The sequence below is a fragment of the Pygocentrus nattereri genome, chromosome 14 (assembly GCF_015220715.1).
Source record: "Pygocentrus nattereri isolate fPygNat1 chromosome 14, fPygNat1.pri, whole genome shotgun sequence".
NCBI lineage: Eukaryota > Metazoa > Chordata > Actinopteri > Characiformes > Serrasalmidae > Pygocentrus > Pygocentrus nattereri.
In genome coordinates, this window is record NC_051224.1 from 16,705,981 (window position 1) to 16,733,048 (window position 27,068).

At 39.7% G+C, this 27,068-nt stretch overlaps 1 protein-coding gene across 6 annotated transcripts in view; it reads left to right on the forward strand.

Annotated features, from left to right (window-relative positions):
* si:ch211-198m17.1 (mucin-2) overlaps positions 1–27,068 on the forward strand; it is a 36,714-nt gene that overhangs the window by 4,410 nt on the left and 5,236 nt on the right. For 4 of the 6 annotated variants that reach the window (XM_017705625.2, XM_037544984.1, XM_017705628.2 and 1 more), the window contains exons 2-9: positions 17,803–18,687; positions 20,646–22,175; positions 23,194–23,295; positions 23,411–23,517; positions 24,415–24,473; positions 24,566–24,699; positions 26,094–26,231; positions 26,902–26,944. In XM_017705625.2, coding sequence (XP_017561114.2) covers positions 17,803–18,687; positions 20,646–22,175; positions 23,194–23,295; positions 23,411–23,517; positions 24,415–24,473; positions 24,566–24,699; positions 26,094–26,231; positions 26,902–26,944 — 2,998 coding nt within the window. Of the gene's footprint in view, positions 1–3,034; positions 3,153–17,802; positions 18,688–20,645; positions 22,176–23,193; positions 23,296–23,410; positions 23,518–24,414; positions 24,474–24,565; positions 24,700–26,093; positions 26,232–26,901; positions 26,945–27,068 lie in introns of those variants that run through there. The other 2 variants (XM_017705629.2, XM_017705630.2) reach the window with 2 other exon arrangements.

A 27,068-nucleotide genomic window follows, 5' to 3' on the forward strand; every position in this document is an offset into this window, starting at 1 on the left:
AGCCATCAGAGTCATCAGTTTGGACTAAGGGTCTTTTGACCCACTTTCAGGACTTCAGGGGGTAGGTTGAAATCTCTGGGACTTCTAGTGTTAAAGAACTGCTCACTGGAAGGTTCTTTATGGAACCAGAAGTGGTTCTTCTTTGTCAAAGAACCCTTTTTAGTTCAGTTTAGTGGTGCTACAAAAACACTTAAGTGCAAATTATATGTTATATTCTTTTAGAATCTAAAATGGCACATTACACATTTATTGTAAATGTATTACAATATTGTAATACTGACATTAATAATTATATGATAAAAAATAATAATATGGATTAGTGACATTTGATTTAATAGGGTCAATAGCAGCGCCGGTACTGATCCAGTAAAATAAGATCAGTGCTTCACCAATTCACATTGTCCTCAGAAGACCCCCATATCTTTAGAGTTTGGACCTGAGGGCTCGGTCAGAGATTTGATGTGAACTGGAAGATGCTGACGGCCACACAGGCAGGGGCAGTGGCCCGGCCGAGCCTGGATCTCAGAGTGCTTGGCCGGCCTCAGGGTGTGTCTCTGTGTCTAATAAAGTGTATGCGTGGCAGGCGTAAAACCTTCAGAGCAGGAATAGAAGACTGGCCTTGAGGGTCAAGTCCCCCCTCTGTGTCTGGCGCCACATCCACTGCTGCTTGCTGCTGCCCACTGGAAGACGTCTCGGAGAGAGAGAGAGCGAGAGAGGGAGGGAAGGGAGGGGGAGAGAAATGTAGCAGAGGGCAAAGGAGACTAAAGCTGGGCTAATATCTCTCTGGGGGAGAGAGATATACTCAGCGATGGCAACATATTTGCAGAATCATGCACATTCTTAAAGACCCTGCTGGAACCACGCAGCCCCCTGACCTAGTGCAGATATGAGGGGAGGTGTGCGAGGGCTGTGACAGAGCGAGAGTGGTGGAGAGAGGGAACGATGAGGTGAAAGAAGACAGAAACCTGGGAGATCATGTGAAAGAATGTCTCTGCTGTCTTTCACTAGCCTTTATTCACTGAGTGTGTTCTGTACCGCTGATATAGAGGGTAAGAGTGTATGAGTGCCTGGCTAGAGGATCGGTCGTCAATTCATCCATGAGCGATATAATGATCCAATAATCTAAATGAAAATAAATCAAATAAATTTCTTTAGATTTAAACTGTTCTGTGAAACATAGTCAGAATTATATTGTAGTGATAACAGAAAACTGAACATATGAAGAGTTTAATGCCTATTAAGCTACTTCACAGACAGTTACTACTTTGGTGAAATGGTGGCAAATAGTCTGGCTGATGCTTCTGACATTGTCTTGTGATAGTTTTGAGAAGGTTTTGGTTGAAAACATATATTTATAAATCCATTCATGGCAGAGAGGGCATATTTTTCAGATATATCACCATTATCAACGTTCCATATTAAACACGAGGAGGTTCACTGGTTCACTGGTTACTGTTATTTTGAAGGTGTGTGTTGTTTCAGTACTCCCTGATTGAAATGTGCTGAAAAGGTGCAGACCTGACCAGAGCTGTGCTGAGGTCATTAGGGGTCAGGCGGTGGGGTGTTCCAGAAAGGCTGTGAGGTAAGAGGCTCGTTAGTCTGTGTGTAGACATTGGTTGACCCCTGGTTCCTATCACCACCACTGTACAATTCTCTGCAATGGTTCATTTTACACTGAACCCAATTTGATTGTATACATCTCAATAATTAAATAATGCTGAATGGAATTTCTCTTTGAGGATAGATAGAACATTTTATCAGTACCCACAGAGGAAACTCATATGCCAATACACAGCTTACATATCAGCTCCACAGTTACAGAATAATTCATGGTAGTTATTGAATAATACATCTTAAAATGAATAACCTACTGGTGAGCCTGCACTTTAAAGCAGCCATTTGTATTTGGGGATTTGGACCTCTCTGGTGGAAATGTGTAATTACACAAAACATGCAGAAGAACATTTTGGTTGTACTTCGGACCCCCACAAGCAGATTAATCTGACTTTTGTAAGTTGACAAAGAGAACTCAGTGAAAGCCTAGTGAATGACGTGTTTTCTTAGGATGTGAAAAATGATCTACTAATTGTCATCAAATTTGCATTAGTATAATGTTGATTTTACATTTGAGACATTGAGCCGGGCCTTCTTCTCAAGTCTATGCGTGTAACATTCATATGTAAAAACATATAAGGTGGTTCAAAAAACTCTTGCCAAATCCGTTCCAGTACGGCTGACTTTTTAATGATTATTTCAGGCTTTATAGGGTGAATTATAGCGGTGCACACAAACCATATTTTAGCGTGTTCTTTTTTCTCCTTCCTCAGCAATGCTACTTCTTTTAGGTTTAATAACAACAAAAAATTACATAGTGCTGCTTTATGGGCTTAAGTGAATGCAAGTCATTTAATTTTCAGTTAAATCTAAACATTTCTATTCTTTAACTGGGATTTTTATTACTTAATGTGTTTCACATAACAAGGTAATGATGTTAAAGTCTGTGAATTAATGTGGTCACATTGTGATGATTTTCCTTTTTAATCACCATAAATGGTAAGAACACGTGGTAACACTTTATTTGAAGGCTACCTACATAAATGCTTCATAACACACTCATTTGGTTTATGAGGCACTACTTGAACATTTATTAAATGCTTATGTCAGTTCTCGCAACCTGACATAAGATGTTTTATTAAATAAATTACATTGTACTGACATAATAAGAATAAACCTTGAACATATTTACAGCACTAAACATATTTAAAACACTTCATAAACACATTATTCAGTGCTTATGAGTGTGTTATGAAGCCCTTATGTAGGTAGCCTTCAAGTAAAGTGTTACCGAACACGTTAGGTCCACATTTCTGTTCCTCTCTTAACTACAATAATAAAACCATGTTCAAAATAATAAGACAGGCCCATAATAATATCAGTAAGGGGCACTTAAAGGTAAGCAGGGTAGATATAACTATTTATATATCTACGTTGCTCACCTTGCAGGATTTAGTGGGATCTGTTACTGTTATTTTGAAGGTGTGTGTTGTTTCAGTACTTCCTGAATGAAATGTGCTGAAAAGGTGCAGACCTGACCAGAGCTGTGCTGAGGTCATTAGGGGTCAGGCGGTGGTGTGTTCCAGAAAGGCTGTGAGGTAAGAGGCTTGTTAGTCTGTGTGTTGAAGTGCGCAGTAATCTGGACATAGTGGGGTAATACTAATCTGAGAGTTTGTAGGTTAATGAAGCTTTGTTTCAGTACAGATTTTCTCTCTTCTCTTCGGAACAGCTAATGTACATCATTCATGTGCATTCAACATTCTTATGAGAATTTCTCACTGTGTTTGTTTAGTGAGGTTTAAGTTTCGTCTTCCTTCGTTATGATTCATTGTTTGCAGGAAGGCTTATTATTTTGTATTTGTTCTTTCTCTTCCTTCTCTATCTATCTCTCTCTCTCTCTCTCTCTCTCTCTCTCTCTCTCCTCTCCCTTCTCTCTCTGACTCTTGTTCCCATCTGTCTTTCTTTCCCTTTATGCCACTTTATCTCTGTTTTTTTACTGGTTTTCTCCCTCTTTCTGTTTCCTCTCTCTTTGTTCTTCCTTATCTCCCTTTCACTCCTGTTCTTTTTTACTGTATTTCTTTCCTCTCCTTTTATCATGTTTTTCAGTCTCTTCCTTATTGCTATCTATCTATCTATCTATCTATCTATCTATCTATCTATCTATCTATCTATCTATCTATCTATCTATCTATCTATCTATCTTTTTTATCTCTTTTCCTCTTCTCTCTCTCTCTCTTTCTCTCTATCTCTCTCTCTCTCTCTCTCTCTCTCTCTCACCCTCTCTCCCTCTCATATCCTATCAGATTAGAGACAGTAAATCTGCCTCTTTAATTGGAGGCCATGTGCTGGCTATGCTTTAATAGGATATGACACTGTGCGAGTGTATGTGCGCTTCTTCCGGGTTCTTCTGCTTCTGGAAGCCATCTGTTACCTAAGAGCCATTTAGAGCACTCAGACAGAGCAGGAAAGAAAGGAAATAGAGAGAAAGATTATAAAAAGACAGATAAGTTGAGGAGCGAGGGGGGGGGGGGGCGTATATAGCATTATTATGGGCCACAGTTTGATCATCATGGATCCATATTTTAGATGGAGAGTAATAGAGGTCGGGATGGAGGGCGGAGGGTGAGAGGCCTGCCAGAAATACAGTTTGAAGGGCCCATATCCTGAGAAACCAAATTACCTTCATGTTTCTGGAATAGAGAGCGTACTGTAGTGTTTAAAGATTGGAAAAGTTAAATATACCATTCAGAACACACACATACTCATATGTGGAAGCTGCACAACCAGCCCTCATTGTTTTAGTGATATCACAAAAAACAATGCACTTACTTATATTAAGCCTATAAAGAATACAGCTTTTGCTCCACCCATTCACAAGAAATGCACAAAAACAGAGCAGCCAATCAGAACAAAATCGTTTACTTATATTGGTCATACAGGGCCCATATCCTATGTTTTTGTTTATGAGATTTTTTTCCATATATGGTTTTATGTACCAAAACATAATCATAATTCATTTGTACATGACCAGTTTCCAACCTCTGCTTAACCACAGGTTGATTGAGTTACTGTGCCTTTAAGGATGACATACTTAAGTGAGCTCTGTTCTGATTGGCTGCCTTGTATTATGCCACTGTTAAAAAGCTGCACTCCTGATAACTTCAGTGAACTGCTGTAGGCTGAATAAGTAGATATACAGTTGATATTTGAATCAACAGCAAAACAAACAGACCCCTCCTTGTAGCGCTCCTTCAGAAGTTCCACCCACAAAATGCCTGGACCACCATTGCTGAGGCAAATGATGCTTTTTTAGATCTTTGTGGCCATAAAACTCTTCACAAACATTATAAGACAAAAACCCATTACATAACATTAGAGTGAGCAAGTAATGTAGCTAATGTTTGGGTTGTGGGTTAGCAAACTGTTGCTACAATTGCTGCAGTGAAGCTAACCTGTTGCCATCACAAACATCCGCAAACAGGTCAAAACAATACTGACCTATTGATTCTGTGGAACACAAAAAATGATGTTACCCACCTGCAACCTCCTCATCCCTTTTCAGGCATTTTAGCTCTCAGTGAAGGTGAGATCAGCTTCTTTTTCGTCAGCCTTATAGCTTTTTTCCCATTCCACCTTAAGAGGTTTAGCAGCTAAGACTACATTCCAGTGCTTCAGGTGCTCACAAAATGCTGTATGTGGGGCACTGCCTGGGAAGGGCAAAAAAGTGTAGGTAGGATGGGCAACTTTTCAACATACACACTCAGCCAGACCAAAAACCAGAAGATCAGATTACAACAAGCACAGGGGGTGTGACTTCATTCTCTGCTCAGGATGCTATTCCACTGTCTTCACATAGAAAATAACTGTTTGCTGCTACATTAAAAATGTATATATATCATGTTTTAAAAAATGAGAAAATTTCAGTTTTCTATGACAGAGGTCTTTTGAAGTACAGTATGAAAAATAGCCTGTTTAATACTAACTGCCAAAGAGAGGTCAGAAAAAGGTCATTTAAAATTATGGTTGTGGTATATAACACCAAAGCGCCTCCAGGAAAAATGGAGGATGTGGGTTCTTTAAAACTCCTGTAAAACGCAGTTATGAAAGTGACCAACTGTATGGAACTACTTGGGGTTTAGATGGAGTAGAGATGATAAATAAGGCTGCCTGTGTGAGAGAGAATGTGAGAGAGGGTTTTGTGTGTGTGTGTGTGTGTGTGTGTGTGTGTGTGTGTGTGTGTGTGTGTGTGTGTGAGAGAGAGAGAGAGAGAGAGAGAGAGAGAGAGAGAGAGAGAGAGTGAGTGTGACAGGTGTGCCCAAGGTGGAAGTGAAAGCTGCCTGTGGCAATCAGATACACACTCCCCTGGCATCTGACCAGTGGCGGACGAAGTACACAAATCATGTACTTGAGCTAAAGTAGAGATACCCAAGGTAAAATATTACTCCAGTAAAAGTAGAAGTCCTTACTCTAGACCTCACCTTGAGTAAAAGTACAAAAGTATTGAAATGAAACTTAAGTATCAAAAGTAAAAGTACTAAAAGATTAATTATGACTTTAATGTCCTTTTAACATTTTTGTACCAAGACTCCCTTCCTGAACTCATTTCAGGTGAAAATCCTCCAGCGTCTCTCTTGGTAAACCAGTCTTTCAATAGAACGTCATTAATTTGTGATGCTGACGTCTATTAAAATGATCATAAGCACAAAACACTGAAGGCAAGCAGTTTCCATCAGGGAGAACCGAGTGGCTCTGAAATCACTTTTACAAACAAACAAAGTTTCAGTTTAAGATTACTTTATAACTTAGTAACAAGTTGAACTTGCTTTAAACTCAGGATCACAAATAAGTTTTCCTTTACTGTATTGATCTGTAGGTCTCTGCTCATAAACGTAAACTAACCGAAACTAGTTTACTGTAAAATGAAAGTGTTTGTATGAATTCAGAAAAAAAACATGCCAGTCAAAACTGGATGTGTGTACATATTTCTATATTGTGGTCTGTTTACACAAAGTTTAATCATTTATGTAGATGTAGGTGCTCCCAAATCTTTACACTGCTGTGCTGACGTTGAACCGTGTGCTGCACTGGGTCGGTATGACCAACAGGTCAAAACAAGCTCAGAACAAAGTGACCGCTGTGCCCTGATTGGTGTTCTTGCTTTGGACTTCTTTTGTTTTGACATGTTAAGTTTTTTATACACACAAAAACCAAAAGGAACGTCAGATTTCTCAAAATGTAGGAGGAAAAAGTCGGATATTAGACTCTGAAATGTAGTGGAGTGAAAAGTCAGATATTTGACTTTGAAGTGTAGTGGAGTGAAAGTAAAAAGTTGCCCAAACTGGAAAAACTTCAGTAAAGTGCAGATACACAAAAAAACTACTCATGTTCAGTAACGAATTACATTAACTTAGTTACTGTCCACCACTGCATCTGACCTGCGCCTTTGTTGTTGTAGCGACCCACAACTGCAGAAAATGCCATCCTCAGGACCCCCTCTCTCTCTGTTACTCACCCTTTATGAGGAACCCCCTCCACTGTGCTCCTGGGAAACGCAGAGCTAAGCTTATATCCAGTATTAACTTTATGAGGTGATTTATTGGACTGCTCTTGTTTGTGTTCCTCCTTAATACTCAGATTGAGGGGAGAAGATGGAGGGATATTGAGGAAGGACCCTGAGGAATGAAAGGAAAAGGGCTCTTATTTGGTGCGCCCTGTGGTGAGCTGCAGGGTCCTCTCAGTCTTCAGAGTCTCACACAACCTCATACACTACTTATAAACTACTCCTCAAACCTGCAAGCACACTAGGTCAGGCTGGTCCCTTTTCACCATATAGATCTCTGAAGTTCCGTTCATACAAAAACTCTGGGTCTAGGCCTTTTCTCCTAATGTTCTCAAAAATCACTTCAACTGCAGGGTGTGGTGATCAAAAACATTCCAAAGTTAATGTATTTTGACCTAATGCCTAATATAGTTGACCAAATATCATTGGATCCTATGAATCCTATGAATGAATGTTACTTCATGCAAGCTAACACTGTTGTGGGGACTAGCAACCCCACCGAAATACCAAAATAGCTCACATATGCTTTATCAAATGTGGTGGTTAAGTGGCTGTATTATCCTACAGTTTGTGGAGTTGGTGTTGATACATGACAATGTTGAAGTACAGTGGTGCTTGAAAGTTTGTGATCCCTTCAGAATTTTCTATATTTCTGCATAAATTTGACCTAAAACAGATTTTCATAAGTCCTAATAGACCAAATTAAACAAATGAGACAAAAATATTAGACCTGGTCATTTAATTATGGAGGAAAATGAGAGTCTGTGAGTTGCAAAAGTCTGTGAAGTTTTGCGTTCAGTATCTAGTGTGACCCCCTTGTGCCACAATAACTGCAACTAAACATTTCTGACTTGGCCATTCCAAAACTTAATTCTTCTTTAACCATTCATCGGTAGAATAACTGGTGTGCTTAGGGTCATTGTCTTGCTGCATGATCCAAGTTCTCTTGAGATGTCCTGACATTTTCCTTGAGAATTTGAGGGTATAATTCAGAGTTCTTGCGCCGAAGAAGTCTCCAGTGTCCTGCCACACTGACCACTGTCCCTTTGCACTCACTCTCATCATCATGAAGTGCTTCGAGAGGCTTGTCTTGAGGCACATTAAAGACCAGCTTCCTCCTTCACTGGACCCACTGCAATTTGCATATCGCCCCAACCGCTCAACAGACGACCCCATCTCCACCACACTCCACCTGGCTCTCACCCACCTGTACAATGAAGACACCTATGTCAGAATGTTGTTCATAGACTTCAGTTCAGCATTCAATACCATCATCCCTTAGCAGCTGATTGGTAAACTAAGCCTGCTGGGCATGAACACCTCCCTCTGTAACTGGATCTTAGATTTCCTCACTGAGAGACGTCAGTTAGTCAGGATAGATAATAATATCTCCAGCACCACCATACTCAGCACCGATGCCCCTCATGACTGTATGCTTAGTCTGCTGCTGTTTACTCTGCTGACTCATGACTGTACTGGAAAGTACAGGTCAAACCACATCATCAGGTTTGCTGATGACACGACTGTGGTGGGTCTGATCAGCAAGAATGATGAGTCAGCGTACAGAGAGGAGGCACAGCGGCTAACAGACTGGTGCGGAACCAACAACCTGTCTCTGAATGTGGACAAAACTAAGGAGATGGTTGTTGACTTCCGAAGAGTGCGACGTGAACACTTAACATCAATGGCTCTGCTGTGGAAATCATCAGGAGCACCAAGTTCCTCGGTGTCCACATCGCAGAGACCCTCACCTGGTCACTCAACACCAACTCCATAGCCAAGAGAGCCCAGCAGCGCCTCTACTTCCTGCGGAGACTGAAGAAGGCTCATCTCCCCCCTCCCATCCTCACCGTGTTCTACAGGGGGACTGTGGAGAGCATCCTGAGCAGCTGCATCATCGCCTGGTTTGGGAATTGCACCGCCTCAGATCGCAAGACCCTATAGCGCATAGTGAGGACAGCTCACTCTCCCCTCCCTTATGGACATCTACACCACACATTCTATCTGGAAAGCCCCTAGCATTGTGGACGAACCCATCCATCCCTCATACAGACTTTTTTCACTGCTGCCGCCTGGCAGAAGGTACCGGAGCATCCGTGTCACCACTGCCAGACTCTGCAACAGCTTTATTCCTCAAGCAATCAGGTTTTGAAACTCACAAAGACTGATCTGAAAGCCCCCCTCACATGCATACTATACACACAAACAAACACACACACACGCACACACACCTCTTTTGATGCTCTACTTGCACTATCATTGCTGCTACACTGTGTTTACACTGTTTTACTCAGGTTTTTCTATCTCAGTAACTGCTGTGTTTATGTTTGTCATCTGACTGCGTGACTCTCAAATCACAGCATGTTAAATATCTCTGCACCTTATTCCACTACCTCATGTCCAGAATGAGTGCTATGTCAGTGCTGCACTGTCCTGTCTGTTTACTGTCTCTAATGTCTGATGAATTTATCGTATTTATTGTTTCTAGTTTAATTTTTTGTTTGCACACTGTCTGCATGTTCACACTTTGTACTTTGTGTTCTTTCTTGCACCGTGTGGAGTTAATTTCACTCCACTGTGTACTTGTACATAGATGAAATGACAATAAAAGCCTCTTGTACCATATCGTATCGTTCGCGATAATACCGGTATAACTTTCTAAACGATAAAAAAAATCCATATTGTGATAACAGCGATATTCTGACTTGTTGACGTAATGACGTCATGCGCAGGCGCACAGCAGCTCTGGTGGAGTAGAGTGGAGGTGGTTTGGTTATAAAATCTCGGATGTACAACAGATCACAGTAATATGCAAGATATACAAGAAGCCCGTAACAACAAAAGGGGGAAACACAACTAATCTGTTTCACCACCTCAAGCAGAAGCGCTCAGTTGAGTATGAGGAAAATCAAAAATGGCTGTTTACACGCAAAGACTTTTGCCAGTCTGTTCCACCGCCGTCTTTTAAAGCTCAGTGTATAAACCTCGTTTCCTCTGCAGACCAGTTTGTTGCCATGTTGAACGTTATAAACCTTTCTGTTACGCGCCGCGCATGCGCAGAACGCACTCACACGTTCCGATTGGAGTGTAATCAGATTAAGGGGTTTACACGGCTGTTATTCTTCTATTTAACAGATTATTTAGAGGGTTACCCACCTTGTTCAATCGGCTAGAAACTGTATTCCGAATGTCCTCAATCGGACTAGACTATTCCGATTGAGGTGTTTACATGGACGTATTCCGTTCCATTCTCTATTAAACGTGGCTAATGGCACAAAGACTGCTCAGCAGCTGATAGCCATGTTTAAATGCACTATTAATAATCTGTTAATAATCAGACTAATATCTCAATCGGAAGCAGTTTTTTGTGTGTCTACTGAATATTTGAAATATACTTATACTAAATAAAACGCTAACATTTATTTTGTTGCAATAGCATGTTTTTGAAATTAATAAAATGTTATTCAGTGTTTTGTCATATTGCCAAAAATATTGTTATCACAAAAATACCCTGAAATATCGTGATATTATTTTAGAGCCATATCACCCACCCCTACTATTGACTTGACTAGAGTTCCATCAATGATGGCAAGCCATCCTGGCCCAGATGCAGCAAAACAGGACCAAACCATAACACTACCACCACCATGTTTCACAGAAGGGATAAAGTTTTTATGCTGGAATGCAATGTTTTCTTTTCATTCTCTTAACATAACTCTTCTCATTTAAAACAAAACATCTATTTTCAAATTAACTGCTAATGCTAAAGTTTTACATCCTTTCGCAACTCACAGATATGTGTTATCTGATCATTTTCCTCAATAATAAAATGGCCAAGTCTCTTTAGGTCAAATTTATGCAGAAACGTAGAAAAATTTTTGCAAACTTTGAAACACCACTGTATAGTATTAGGCTTGCCTACCTTACTTCAGTATGCGGGAATGTTAGTTTGTGTGTAGCATGGATGTAGCAGTATTTCAACTACTTAAGGCTGCATTATTCAAGTTTTTTATTTATTAAAACTAAAAGCATTACTGAGTCAGGAGAAAAAAAAACTCTCTAAAAATTATGTGCATGATCTGCTGTCAGTTGCCCTGTAATAATATAGGGCCTGAAATAATGACTTAAAAATCAGGGGCGCTGGGTCAAATTTAGAGTTTACTGACCACCTCATACATCTTTATCATTAACATCACACACATAGGCTCAGAACAAAAATCTGTGTCCATGTTTACATCACATCAACATTACACTGATGAAGATGTGATGACAAAAGTAGAGAATTGACGTACATCCACAGAAAACATCCTTCACCAAGTTTAGACTGAGTTCTCTTTGAATTTGCTTTCAACACACTCGCAATCGTCAGATTCCTCCACTTGGGAAATGTTTCTCTGCATGTTACACATTTCCAACAAAGTAGTCTCCAAATCCCCCAAACTTACATAGTGTAGTTTTTACAACTTCATAATTCAGAGGATCCAGTGACATTTGGAGGAGAAAAATATATCAATGTTGTCACAACAAATTTTTGTATCTGTGCATTCTTAACTTGGTAGTGGAAGTTAATGTAACAAAAACATTTTTCTGGACCAATTTTGGACCGTTTTTATTGGTTTGTTCACGCTTACATTTTTAAACAACACAAAAGATAAAAAAAACAACAACAAAGATGGTTATTGTTTATGTTTTTGTGTACCAGTTATGAAAATGTGAATCTGGTAATTCCGTTGAATGCAGCTTCTGCATTTCTTCCACAATGTAAAAAAAAAGTTTCTCAGAGTTGCTTTATTTCTGAGTGTAAGTGGATTTGTGGGGTAGGAAAGAAATGAGCTCCAAGGTCAGTCTGCCCCCTGCACACACACACACACACACACACACACACACACACACACACACACACAGTGATTCATTCAGTAGCAGAAGTTGCACTCCACATACACACACACACACACACACACACACACACACACAGTGATTCATTCAGTAGCAGAAGTTGCACTCCACATACACACACACACACACACACACACACATACACAAGAAGACTGGAGAAAGAGGAGTGTCCGCTTCTCTCTCCAACTGAGTCACATTACCAGCAAGCGGTTTCCATGGCAACTACATCACTCTCCGCCTGTGCATCAGGGCCGAATGGCTGGCTGATGGAGTTCCCCCATAATAACAATAATAAGGGTGCATTCACAGGTTCCTGTGCTTTTCTGAGCCTTTCACAATGTTTTCCACAGCCTGACAACACTGGGCTGTGAATCAAAGGCCTCATGGTGCTTTTCCATTAGGGCTGCACATGATATTGTACACTTGAGGCAAAACAGTGTAATCAGTTAGTGGGTAGTTTGTATAACAAGTATGCTAGCTAGCAAAGTAGCCAATCCAGCTGAAGTGTTAATATATTTTTAAGAAATTGTGATCTGTAACTTACTAAAACTTCAGCGACATGAGCTGGCAACTTCAGCCAAATTAGCAGTTGTGCTAACTAGCATGCTTGCTATCCAAATTACATGCTAGCCAAGGTTTTCAGGTTATTTCCTTTAAACACAGCGTTTGCTGCATGTAGCACCTAGTTCTGCCCATCAGACTGACTTTTTTATGAACAGAAGGTTCGTCATTTGGGCTTGTATTGAACGTGGTGCTGCTGCAAGCTGTGGGAGAACAATACTGCAGCGATGGCTAAGTGGAACTAGCAAAACTGACAGGCAAAGTGGCATACCTGAAGTTGGAAATGAAAGTCTTTATTCTTTTACTACTTTAAAGCTGTTAGTCCTGATATTTAGATTTGTTTGTGTTTATTTCTCAGGCTGAAATTTCACAAGACTTAAGTTAAGGGCAAGTCCGAGCTGCTGACTTGAGGCCATTAGTCTTCATTTTTGAATTGAAAATGGGCTGTTTACGAAGCGTAGCTTCCATGTGTATATTGTACATGAACACTATATTATGAAATTCTAATTAGGTTTATGTATTTATTTTAAAATAATAAATCACTACAGATACCAAATATTATTCATGTGATATGAGTGTCCTGAGTTGTGCTAGATGTTCCAGAAGAGTTTCTGTGGATGTTTTAAGGGTGTAAAAGGTTAAATGTTATGATATTGTCTTACATTTTAAATTAATATTCATAATTTCTTCTATTGCTGCTAAGCTTTATCACCTGTCTGGGAAGCACTTTGAGCTGCCACTGGCATGACAAGGGTGATATATAGATTTCACTATCATTAGGTATTTCAGGACACGTCACATGGTGTTTTGTCTACAGCACACAGCCCTGCTTTCCAAAACAGATCTGATGTTGTTTTATATCCTTTTTACCCTTATGTTGGCATAAATGAAGAGCAAACATACTAGCTATGTTTCCTGGCATCATGGACAGATATCGACAGGCTTAATGTTGACTGTCTTGCTCCAGGAAGGAAAGAAAGCTTTTATCTGCAAAAGAAATCATGATGGGAAAGAATCAACATTTGTTCAGCTGCTAAACTCATGTTAGAAACTCTTTTGAGGGCAACATGGCCAGGGTAAGCTGGTACATTCAGAAAGGCTTTGCTGTTGGTTTAAAGGTGAATTTGACTGGTTGCTGAGATATGTGGCTACTCCCAGCACGGAGTACCCGGCATGCCGGTGTTAAAATATGACATGATTAAAGAATAAGTCCAGTCCAAAGTGCTAATGCTGCAAACAATGAACCACCAGTTAGCTTGATGCCAATGTTGTCAGGCTACCAGGCTTCCATTCATCAAAGTCCAGTTTTTCTCTTAATAGTGTTAGTGAACAATTCCGTGTTTCATTAATAAACATATACATCTTCATATCACGGTCAGAGTTGTGCTTTTAGCAGTAAATCACATAAAAGCCTCAACAAGTAAATAACATATTAAATCTATCAGTATTTAACATCACATGTCCGTACTTTACTTTTTTGCACTCTACTGCCGCTTTATCTCCTCCAGGGAAAGTAAAATAAGAAACAGAAGTAACTAGAGTTTCAAATGATGAAAAGATACAGAGAAAACTGGGCTGCTAACAACCATGCAACTCCTGGTAGACCGCCCAAATTGTCCCCATCAGATAAACAGCACTTTCAGCTTTCATCATTGAGAGAGAGGAGAAAATCAAGCTCCACTCTTGCTTCATCTGTCATCTGTCTGTCTGACGGTAAATGAAGAATTACTGCTCGTACCCAATATTTTCCCCCAATACTTTTAAACAATGTCTCTTTTATATGACTTAAGCTGGAATTCTATTCATTCTTACTTATTATTTCTAGTAGATCATAACTCTCCCCAACCTGAGTGGAGTGAGTGGTTCAGTGTCTGTTCCACCTCTACCCGCATCAGTCTTGTTGACAATAACAGCACATGTTCATGAAAGCAGTGGGGAGTTTGCTGCTTATTTACAGTGGCAACGATCTCAGAGCGCATGAAGCATTAAGTAGAGGCCTAACATATTGTCTGAGGATAATTATGTCTTGAACCCTTCATTTGAGAGCGAGGTGTTGATAGCAAACACCAAGAGAGATGAAAGGAGCAGGGAAACATATTACATCATATATAATGGTAATTTTGCAGAGGAAAGAAAAACCTGCGTTACTTTTAATTTTAGTTAGTGGAACCAGAATTTTTTCTCATAATAAATGGACCAAACGAAATGGCCCACAGTTACTTGAAAAAAATGTTTGGTTCCATTGCCTTACGTTAAAAGTACAGTAGTTTTTATTTACTTTTCATTTTGGAGATATATAGATTTATTCTATATGGCGACCTGTCCAGGGTGTATCCTGCCGTCCGCCCGAAGACTGCTGGGATAGGCTCCAGCACCCCCCCGCGACCCTGACGGAGAAGCGGCTTAGAGAATGGATGGATGGATGGATGGATGGATGGATGGATGGATGGATAGATTTATTCTGCAGAAAAGCAGATGATAGCTTCTTTTGTCTCACCTTTTGCCTGTGCATTCAGATTTGTAGGAAGTGCATGACATTTATCTGCTGAATTCAGTGGTGTGGGACTCTTGTCCTGGAGGACCAAAGTCCTACACAATATGGTGATTTTCTCACCTGATTCATCTTATCTTTTACAAAGCTTTGCTGGATTAAGGCCCTCAGTTCCCCACCCCTGCTTCACTTAGGGTCCTTTTTCAAGAACAAGTATGTGCTTGGACAGTTGCTCAAGATACAGACAGCTAAAGGCCCAGACACACTTGCTTCTCCCAGCAAGTGAAATTTCATTAGTTGCAATGGAATTGTCACAAATTTCTGGGTCGAATAAACTTTGTGTGAAATTTTGTAATAAGTGTATCTTAAATTTTGACACTCAAATTTGTTTCCACTTACAGTAGCACTGCTACATTGGCTGTGTTGACCTCTGAAGGGAAGGCCTTTCATATAGCAGCTCTGAACCTCCAAAATGGGAGAACTGCTAATTTAATCTGTGTCTAAAGACAAACCTTTTACTGTTTTTTCCCCACAGGCTGTTCATGAAAGAGAAATTCATCTGTCAGGAGGCTGTATTATTAGCTTTACTTCTGTGCTTTTACTGTTTGTTTTAGTTGCGTTAGCCAACTTGCTACCTGCAGTGTTAGTTCCTTGGCAACCACACGGGTTATTTACACTTTTTTTTAGTACAGATCAGTGGGCGTCATTGAGTATGTTGTTATTATACATAATTATGTTCACTTTTGTGTTTTTCTGTTTATGGAAAGCGACTTAGCCAGCTTGATAAATGCTTTGTTAGCTCTTTGGCTAACCACAGCTGCACACAAGTCATACCTCTGCCAACCACACCAGTTATCTATATACTTTCTACAGATCAGTGTGTAGCACTATAGCCTTGTACATAATGATATAATTATATATAATTATAAATAAATATAATTGGGTTTTTAGACTGAATGTTGAGTAAAAGTGGACTGAAAACTTAGCAGTTTGCCATTTTTGTCTTATTTGACAGTACATTTGATGGCTCACAGCCATCAACACCTCTGCGTGTGAGTCCTGGCTCGTAAAAGTTTGGGAACCCCTAGACTAGCCTGTTGTGTTTTTGCAGAGTGTATTGTTCTTCATTATTTCTCAACTGCAAGCCTTTCTTTACCTGCAGTTAATACATAAGTCTATCTCTGATATTAATTCATTTTTAATTCATATGGAGATAACCTACATGTAGGTCTACTGATTAGGAATTTTGTCTATATGTGCGCTCACACCTGTGAATGCTTATGTGAATACACTCCTGAGCTGCTGAGGAAAGTGTTTATTTGGGTGATGATTAACTCCTGAGTACCTGTATTTGTTTTGCTGTGGGTGTGGGTTCTCTATATGAGAAACAAATGGCAATAAAAAGCAGTTCAGACAGGTGGGTGTGTTCCCGAACTCATTTTTTTCCCCTTTTAATCTGTCATTGCATTTTGGTTACTAGGCAATAAACTTTGACGCACTGTATCACGGCGTGTTCCTGGAAAATAATCAAATTAACTGTCAGCTCCCAGGATCTAATGTGTGTCTGGTAGAGAGAAAGTGAGAGAGAGATAGAGAGAGACTGTAAAAAGGCCTTTTATGCATCCACTGCCTTTTTGTTTTGCTTCTTTATTTAACCTTTATGCGATCAGGCTTGCCAGCTGAGAACAATTTGTTAGAACACTGATGGCCTGGCATGCTCACGCTCTCTCTCGGCCTGTTAGGTTCAATCGGCGTGTGAGATTATCCATACACTGCCTGCATACAAACACGAAGCTGTTAAAAAAACACAGAAAACTTCTAGCCCCTCATTCTCAACCCATTGTCAATAGTACTGGTGCTGGTGGTAATAGCAGTGTTAAGTAGCAATAACAGGAACAAGCAGGTCAGCTGCTTACAGAAAATGGTATTATAACTTTTTTATTTTTCATTTTTTAAATACTGATTACCTCAAGTTATATTGTTATAGTATTTCTTAATATTCTGTGTCATTCAAGCACACATTTTGTAGCTGTAATGTCTTTATAAAACTAAAAAAAAAAAAAAAAAAATATATATATATATATATATATATATATAACTATAAAACTTACAGCCTCTTACTTACAGCCCCTGTGATTATTTCTGTTACTGCTGTAATTCTGCAATTGCTCTATCCTTGCTCTGCCCATAAATGTGTTCTTTCATAGCAACTTTTGCAGTAATGATCTACATATTACCTGTCATATTTTGGCTGATACAGATAAAATTGTGGGTTATCAAAGTTGACCGTTATAGCTTTGCTGTCGCTACAAAACCATATCACCAAAATGTAATAGCAGCAAAACTTTCTTAACTGTGAAGGTTAATGGGATAAGTTTGTTGTAGCGCTGTCATCTCACAGCAAGAAGGGCCTGGGCTCGATCCCCTGGCCAGGAGACCAGGGTCCTTACTGTATAGAGTTTGCATGCTTTCCCCGTGTCTGTGTGGGTTTCCTCACACAGTCCAAAGACATGTAGTCAGGCCATCTGGACATTGCCCTCAGGTGTGAGTGAATGTGTATGTCTGTCTGCCCTGTGCTGCACTGGTGTCCATGTTAGTGACTCACTTTATTTAGACTTTTGCTGAGTTTTCAGTTTAAAATGCTACTAAGCTGGACTGTGTTTATAAGCATGTGTTATGTGTATCTACTGATTTTGTAGTATTTCTTGTTTACTTCATTTTCTGTTTTTAATGTTTACAGCGATCATGGCAATGGATTCCAATGTTACCCCTCTCACAACAACAGACTCTCCTACAACACTCTCAACCACCAATACCTCCATTACCAGTGCCTCCCCATCAGATCCTACCTCCCCCACTTCACCCCAGACTATGGTCTTCACCCACACAGGAGCAACTAACACCTCTTCAGCACCCACCACACTTAAAAGTGAGGTCATAGGACCAGACAGTCCAACAGTGTCCACTGAAAACTCAACAGTACCACACTCCCCAAATCCAATGACTACAACGGACCCTATGAGTACCACCCACGTCACAACTGACATTACAACAGGAATACATTCTAGTCCTACAGTAACCTCAAAAATCCCAGAAAATGGCACAACTATGGTTGCTACAGTAACAGTTTCCATCACTACTGGTCACCCTGATCCAACCTCTCCAGGTAATGGCACGACCTCAACCCTGATTCCATCAGATAGTCCTAAGCCCAACACTACAGCAGCTGCTACCACAACAACTTCCATGAATACCACCATGGTTACGGGTCCTGCAAATGCAACAATGACCCCCACACCTTCCACAGGACCAGACCATTCAACCACAACTGCACCAAATGGTACGATAACAGAACCTTTACCATCACCTACCACCCTAACCACAATCTCCCTTAATGGTTCCACCACCATGTCACCCAGCAGTAATGTTACTCAACTGACCTCCACCCCTGCTCCAGCTACTAACCTTACAGTACAGCCTGTGAATGGTACTTCCCCTACCACCGCACCTCCTGGCACCATTGCCACCAACACTACTATGCCTGTTCACACCTCTGTCACCAGTCCTTCAACCCCTGCTAATGCCACCACCCATAACACCACCATCACCTCCACATCAACTGCAGGTATAGTGCTTCGTACTAACTGCTAACTGCTTGTAAATGCAGAATTAATAGAGTTAATTCTAGACATATGGAATTTGTTTGAAGGAATGGTTCTGTAATTTTCCATGTATCCCAGATCTAATCAGTCAGCCAAGACATTTCATTTACTTCTTTAGTGCTGAGCTATGAGGCTGTGATACTAACAAACACTAGAAGTCAATAGACACCCAAATCTTTTCCATGAAATACACCCAATAAAATTTCTCCCAACCCGCTCAAACCATGTCCAGGTCTTCATTAAGGTTGTTGCAGATCTGGTGTGGTTTAGGACTGGGGGGACTAAGGGGGACCATTTTGGACAACAAGTGTGCCAAATTGTGACTCCCTGCAACATCCCTACATATGGACACATCACGTGGACGTTTGGGAAATAACCACAAGAACATGAATTTTGAATGTTCAAAATAGGAAAAAGACAAAGTGTCCCTATACATTTGAGTATATGAAAGTTAACTTCTAAAGGTTAATGTAGGCATTTATATGTTTTAGAATAATTCTCTAAATTTTCCGTTGTAATGCCAGGTTGAAATAAGTGCTCCATTACCTACATTTGAGAGAAGTAAATCTGGCTGGTCTCATTTCCAGCATCCAGAACACAACTGTTCACTTTTATTATGCAGTTTAGCTCACATGATACCAGAGTGACTGCCTGGTAAACAGTGACAGGGTTGGTAAACAGGTCTAATCCTTTTGGGACGATACATAGCAATTAGACATATATTACACAGTAATAATAATAAGAAAATTATGTAAGCAATGATGATTTTCTTAAAATACTCCTTTGTGAAAGCCTTGCATTGTAGGTGCCTTTGGCACAATCATTACAGCAGATCTGTAGGTTTTCTTTGTTAGAAATGTTCTTTACTAGAGGAAAAGGCATGGAGTTTCTGTTCTTAAAGCACAGTATTTGCTTTTCTAAGATAAAGAATTTTCATAGCTACACTTCCTATAGCTGTTCTATACCCGCTGCTCCGTATCTTGTTCTCCCTTACAGAAATGTCTCTGCCAAATGCTATCATTAAGGCAATTTCCTGTTTTATTTTTCTTTTTTTATGGCCACTTGTGCTCATTTATGACTTGCACATGACAGTTGCAGTTATGATAGGGGTTCATGTCCTATGGTTAAACCATTTATGAAAGCAATTTTTATGGCACTAGCGTATTCAAGAAGTGCAATGTGATATTTATGAGAATGTGAGCATTGATGACATGTGATAAACATGCTACAGTGTTAGTACTGACATTAGCATAGTCAGAAACGTCAGGTTCTGTTTGGATTTTTGTGTATAATCTCTTTCTGTCTACTTGTGTAAGTATTTTTTTTAATGTTCTAACATTTTGACCACCGTACATTCATATTTTAACAGTTCACTGATTTATGAAAACACATATATAGATATTATTTAAAAATCCGATCTATATTTGTATATTTATATATATGTTTTCATAAAGAAATCAGTGACCAGTCATAATATGACCATACAGTGGGTAACATTGTCTCAGGCATGAATCAGAATTGTTCACAGCATCAAAGTTCTTATACTAATCTATTATGAATACACTGCCTGGTGCCTGAGACAGTGTTTTACAAGCTTTTGGAAGAGGCTTTGGTCCAAAACACAATTTTTAAAAAAACGGATGTACATGCAGGTCGTTGGAAGGCAAAATAGTCCACAAAGAAAATGGTTTACCACTAGTTTACCATTAAAAGCTTCTTTACTTTTACTGTAAGTTGGAACAAGACTTAATAATTTTGGGTTGTTTCCTTTGGTCTATTATTCATTATATTTAAAGGTAATTTAAAGGTGTAAAGGACGACCGGGATTTTTAAATGATGTCAAAAACTGAAAAACATTTACTGATCATGTCCTTCTTTGGGCTGTATTTATGATTCTTGTGTCATACTTTATTATTTACAGAGATCAATGAAACCAGTACAGCACCAAGCAATACAACTACACCCTTAACGACACCAGCAACAGCTACAACACCACCAATGACACCAGGCAACACTACAGCACCCTTAAATGCGACCACACCAAGTGCTGCTGCAACCACACCAGACAACACTACAGCACTCATAAATGTAACCACACCAACTCCTCCTGCAACCACACTAGGTAACACTACAGCACCCTTAAATGCAACTACGCCAACTCTTGTGGCAACCACACCAGGCAACACTACAACAACCTTAAATACAACCACACCAACTACTGCTGCAACCACACCAGGCAACACTACAACAACCTTAAATACAACCACACCAACTACTGCTGCAACCACACCAAGCAACACTACAGTAGTCTTAAATGCAACCACACCGACTGCTGCTGCAACCACACCAGGCAACACTACAACAGTCTTAAATGCAACCACACCGACTGCTGCTGCAACTACACCAAGCAACACTACAACACTCTTAAATGCAACCACACCGACTGCTGCTACAACTACACCAAGCAACACTACAACACTCTTAAATGCAACCACACCGACTGCTGCTGCAACTACACCAAGCAACACTACAACAGTCTTAAATGCAACCACACCGACTGCTGCTGCAACCACACCAAGCAACACTACAACAGTCTTAAATGCAACCACACCGACTGCTGCTGCAACTACACCAAGCAACACTACAACACTCTTAAATGCAACCACACCGACTGCTGCTGCAACCACACCAGGCAACACTACAACAGTCTTAAATGCAACCACACCAACTGCTGCTGCAACTACACCAAGCAACACTACAGCACTCTTAAATGCAACCACACCGACTGCTACTGCAACCACACCAAGCAACACTACAGCACTCTTAAATGCAACCACACCAACTGCTGCTGCAACCACACCAGGCAATGCAACAACAACCTTAAATACAACCACACCAACTACTGCTGCAACCACACCAAGCAGCACTACAGTAGTCTTAAATGCAACCACACCAACTTCTGCTTCAACCACACCAGGCAACACTACAACAGTCTTGAATGCAACCACACCAAATGCTGCTGCATCCACACCAAGCAACACTACAACACCCTTAAATGCGACCACACCAACTGCTGCTGCAACCACACCAGGCAACACTACAACACCCTTAAATGCAACTACGCCAACACCTGCTGCAACCACACTAGGCAACACTACAACACCCTTAAATGCAACCACACCAACTGCGACCACAAAACTGCCTGTGACAACAGTAACAACACCACCCAACATCACAATTACAGCTGGAACAATACCAATGAACACCACAACAGGCACTACACTCTTACCAGAAAACACTACAGCAACACATCCAGGCAATGCTACAACTCATCAGCCAACAACCAATGCCACAGAACCAGCCTTGAACACCACCACTCCAGAGAACAACGCCACGACTGGACCACCACTTGCCTCTACTACTAACCCTACTAACACAACAACCGCACCAGGTGTGTGAATTGGTCCCTGGCTTTAATATGTGTATAAGCCTATCCCAAAAACAGTACAAGCATTGATGTTCAGTTTTGCTCACAGCTTTTAGACTGATGTGTAGATCCTAAGTATTTTTTGACCTCATCACCATCAATATAATTATTAATTATATTAAGAAATCTCAGATGTCATACTTATTCAGTTATTTGGGTACAATTCAGAATGACCTACCATGCACCTTCCACAAGTGGATTTTATCATAGCAACTGTTGCAAGGTTGGAGGTTGGAGAACTTTACAGTCTATTTCACCTAATGAGAAATTGTAATGCAAAACTGTGTTATTGATTTGAATGTATTCATATTTGAATGGTCACAGTATTAGAATAGATCACATGTAAGTTGTAGGTTAACAAGCTGTAACTAGCTATTGTTTCTAGTGTGCCTGGATTGGGTCAGCTAAACAGCAGAGTGTAGCTTTTTATACTGGAAATCTAAGTAACTCAAAAATGTTGTGGTGATATAGGGCAGTATTTTAGGTGTTTTTGATAATGTTCAGTAAAGCTTGTCCAACCTTACAACATATGCTACAAAAGAATGCATGTAAATAATAGGAACAAATGTGAATAGAGTGTGCATGTATATATATATATATATATATATATGTGTGTGTGTGTGTGTGTGTGTGTGTGTGTGTAGTTGATTTTCTAAGTGAAAATAAGTTAAAACATACTCTACAGAGAGCACACTGCTGCATACTTTAATGTTTAATGCATTGAAGTACATAATTACTGATTATTTCCTGCATTTAACATGCTGGAAAAATTTTATGTATGTCTGTGTGTGTATTTATTTATATTATAAATAATAATTCATTTTTGATGAATGGACACCATCAAATCGATACATTGATACAAATACATCACGATAGCCCAATGTATTCAGCACCCCTAGTAGTTCCACATTAACATGATAAATAACAATGTGTGACTGTATGACTGACTTGATTAATGACCTGACTGCTCTCTCTCTCTCAGCTACCTGTCCAACAATTCCCTGTCCAACTCTCAGTGTGTGCATAAACTCCACCTGTCAGTGTCTGGCTGGGACGTTCCTGTCGGGGGGCCGCTGTGTGGAAGGTAAGAACTCGCGTCAAAAAATCAGTAATGCAAAGTCAGTAAAACCCAGCTGCTTTACTGTTATCTCTCTTCTCTCTCTCTATCTTTCTGTCTATCTCTCTCTGTCGCACTTCAGCAAAAGTGTTCCCAGGTAATCTGCGTGTGAATCGCACATTTGTTGAGGAAATGAGGAATCCCCAGTCTGCTGCATTCCATAATATATCTTCTGAGATTGTTGCAGCGGTAAGAAAGAGGTTGTATTAATTACACCAGTAGTTCCAACTCCAGTCCTGAGGATCCACTACCCTACCTAGTTTCAACTGTTTCCAGCCCCAGCCCACCTGATCCAGCTCTTCAAGTAATCGTCAAGCTGTTAATGAGCTGGATCCAGTGTGTTGTGGCAGAGAATAGTTGAAACTATGCAAAGCAATGAGCCCCCCGGAAAAGAGTTAAGAACCACTGGATTAGATGACTGTATATTGTCTAGTTGAAGCTGTGGGCAGCTGTCGGCTCCTCAGGGACAGATTTTAGCAGTGAAGTATGGTGGCGGCAGATCAGTAGTGAACCATTCTACTTCATTAGTATAGAAATACTCCATGAAGCCATTTCCACATGTTATATAAGGAGACGCTGGAATATAACAAAAACACCAAAAAAAGAATCTGCCGCCAGCTGCTAGCAACAAGCTACCAGTAAAGTACTACATTTAAGTTCAGATTAGTCTTGTTTTTTTATGGCAAATGAAAACTAGTCAAAAACTTTTCCAAATAATTGTACAAATAGTCGTTTTAATGTTCTATAGTAGATACATTTGCATAGTTACCACTTTTCAATGATACTACCTTCATTAAAGATGTATGAGTGGTTTAAACTTAGTTTATTAGCAGTTATTAATTATATGATAAATACTTGAAAAATCATTAGCATGCAGTTATAACACAAATAAAAAAGGGACCTGTTGCAATACCCCACATTTATCTATGTCAGCTTCATAAATGATTTTGAATAATTATTTTAACCATTCATAAAGCCTCTATAAGGGTAGCCTTGCTGTAAAGTGTTACTGCATTGTCCTACATGTCAAAAGCAATGCTCATTTTCATCCATTCCCTCTCTCATTACTGTCTCTTTCTTCTACAGTTGAACAGTGCTTTAAAAAATATATCTGGCTACATAAACTCTAAAGTTCTGCAGCTAACGTAAGTGGCCTCACTACTTCTGCCAACTCCTTAAAACTCTTTAGCTGCACTCCAGGGTTCTAACCATCCATCTGTGCACTGTATGTTTTCAGTCCAGGCAGTGTGGTGGCTACAGTGGACAATGTGTTTGAGCCCAACTCCCCCGCTACACGGAATACCACCGCCCAAGCCATAATGAGTGCTATAGGCAGCAGTAATGGAATCCTGGCCACAGCTACTTTCAATGGTGAGATTCACTGTAGTGCAGTAGGCTTCCAGAATCTTCACATCACAGATTTACTCACATGGCAAGATGCCAGTATTGAGTGTTTGAGGTAGCCTACGTGCCCACACTACTGATCAGTTTGGTGTGACGGTCAGGGGTTAAACTAGAGTCCTCCCTCCTTCTTTCATGTAGAACCATATTCAACTCAGCACTGATATGGAAATGTAATTAAAACTACTTTTCAGTATATTTAGTTTTATATACAGTACTGTGCAAAGTTTTTAGCACATAAGCACATAAAACCATTTATCTGGGTGTTTACTGTGTTTGAATGATAAACACTATATATCATTGGAATGAATGCATATAAATGTAATCACAGCAAAAAGTAACTAGAATGTTGTGTTTTTACAAAAGTACTTGATATCTTGTGATCTAATTTAAAGTAGAAAGTTTGGTTCCAGATCTATCCTCAAAGAACCCAATTCTATGGATTTGCTAAATCCAATCACCATCATACTTGATTTAGCACAATGAAGCATTGATTAGCCAAAACAAGTAACTACAAATAATACTGGTCTGCCAGAGGAGAAGTTTAGAAATAGTTATACAAAGATACTGACATACATAAAATCATTACTTATTGTATTAATGTATAAAGGTTTTGTGATTAGCCCAACATTTCATTGAAATTAGGACAGAAATTTTGCCTAAAAACCATGCCTATTATCAGTGCCTGTAGAATGCTGATCAACAGTATGTTTCATTATGAAGAGAGCAAAATTAGTCCCATTTGAATTGAATTTAGTGTGGCTCAGTTTGCCACATATTAAATAAATATCATTGTATTCACTTTTTCGTAGTATTTTTTAAAATGTATCACTACTGGTTCTTTTTCTTAGTTCCAGCTGATGAGATGTGTGAAAAAATAAATGTCGTGACATATGCATCGTGAACATTTCTGAAGTATCGCGATATTATGTTTTTGCCATATTGCCTCTCATTTTGAAATACAGCACTACACAGAAAGTAATGTATGCCAGTCATGTGCATGAAAGAATAACGTCACATAAGCTGTGTCTGCTGCGTCTGTAGTATACAACTGTTTAAGTTATGGACAGTGTCGTCCCTGTACTTGGAAAAGAACTTCTAAACTCTAAACTCACTCATAATTAGTTAGAACTCCAGCTGGCAAAGAAATCAGATGGGAAAGATGGTACAGGATTGCACAGGCTATGCAGGCTATGGTAACTCTGAGCTAACACCACCAGTTTACTTTATCAGCAGTTGTAGAGTTTGTCCATTTCACAGGCAGATGTTACTGAACAGTATGTTTGGTTACAGATTTAAGGGTCATGAAGAAGCCGACGTATTAACTTACATTTATTTACACCCCTGTACCTCTCTCTCTACAGTGAAAAGTCTGTGTCAACTGAACCCGCCTCCGTGTGATGTCAAAACGACAACATGTGCAGACAGTGAATCTGGCATTGCTACCTGCACCTGCATGGCAGGCTTCATATCAACCGAATTTACAACAAGGAGCTGCATAGGTGTGTGTTTTTCTCTGTGTAACAGCAACATAAGACATTTATAGGACTTCTAAAATGTTTCTCATATAATTTGATTCTAATATGATATGAAAGAATGTGTCCAGAGTGATGAAAAGAGCTGTAGATGATTCTAAAAAGGCTGAGGAAGCCTGTATATTTTAAAGAAAGAGATTATAACTGCAGTAATATGCAGAATACCTCAGGTTTCAAAACTGGTGATCGTGCCTCAAGAAAGAACAACTGCACAGAAATACTGTAAATAGCAGATCAAATCACTATATTATTTAGCATTTACTAACAAAACATGTGGAATACTGAATACAACATGTATGAGTTTTTAAACATTGCATTCAACTGTGAACAAGTTATGGTTGTATATAAAATAGCACAACTACTAATATTACAACAATATTCCAGATTTTTGAATTTCATTATCCTTGTCTTTTGAATGATGGACACTGAAAGGAAAGTGACGTGTCCTGACTTTGGTAAGGTTGTTTGAAGAAAAACACAGTTTAATCTGCTGCGGGATCTTTGACTGTTGTTGTCTTGTGTGCTGTTTCTGTGGTCATGGGTGAAGTAATCCAATATTACTGAGAGCACAGCAGCAGGGCGAACACAAATGATGCACAGAAGCCCTCTAACTGTGATGTGTCTGTATCATCCGCAGCATGCGCTAGTGGAGAGAGATCAGTGGACAACCGGTGTGAGCCGTAAGTAACACTCAGTCACCAGAGGGAGAGAATGCATGCATTATGCTCAGATGCTTTACTTTAGTCTGAAAAGCTCAGTTAAAAACAAACGAAATATTTTATATTTCATTTGCTAAACCGGCTC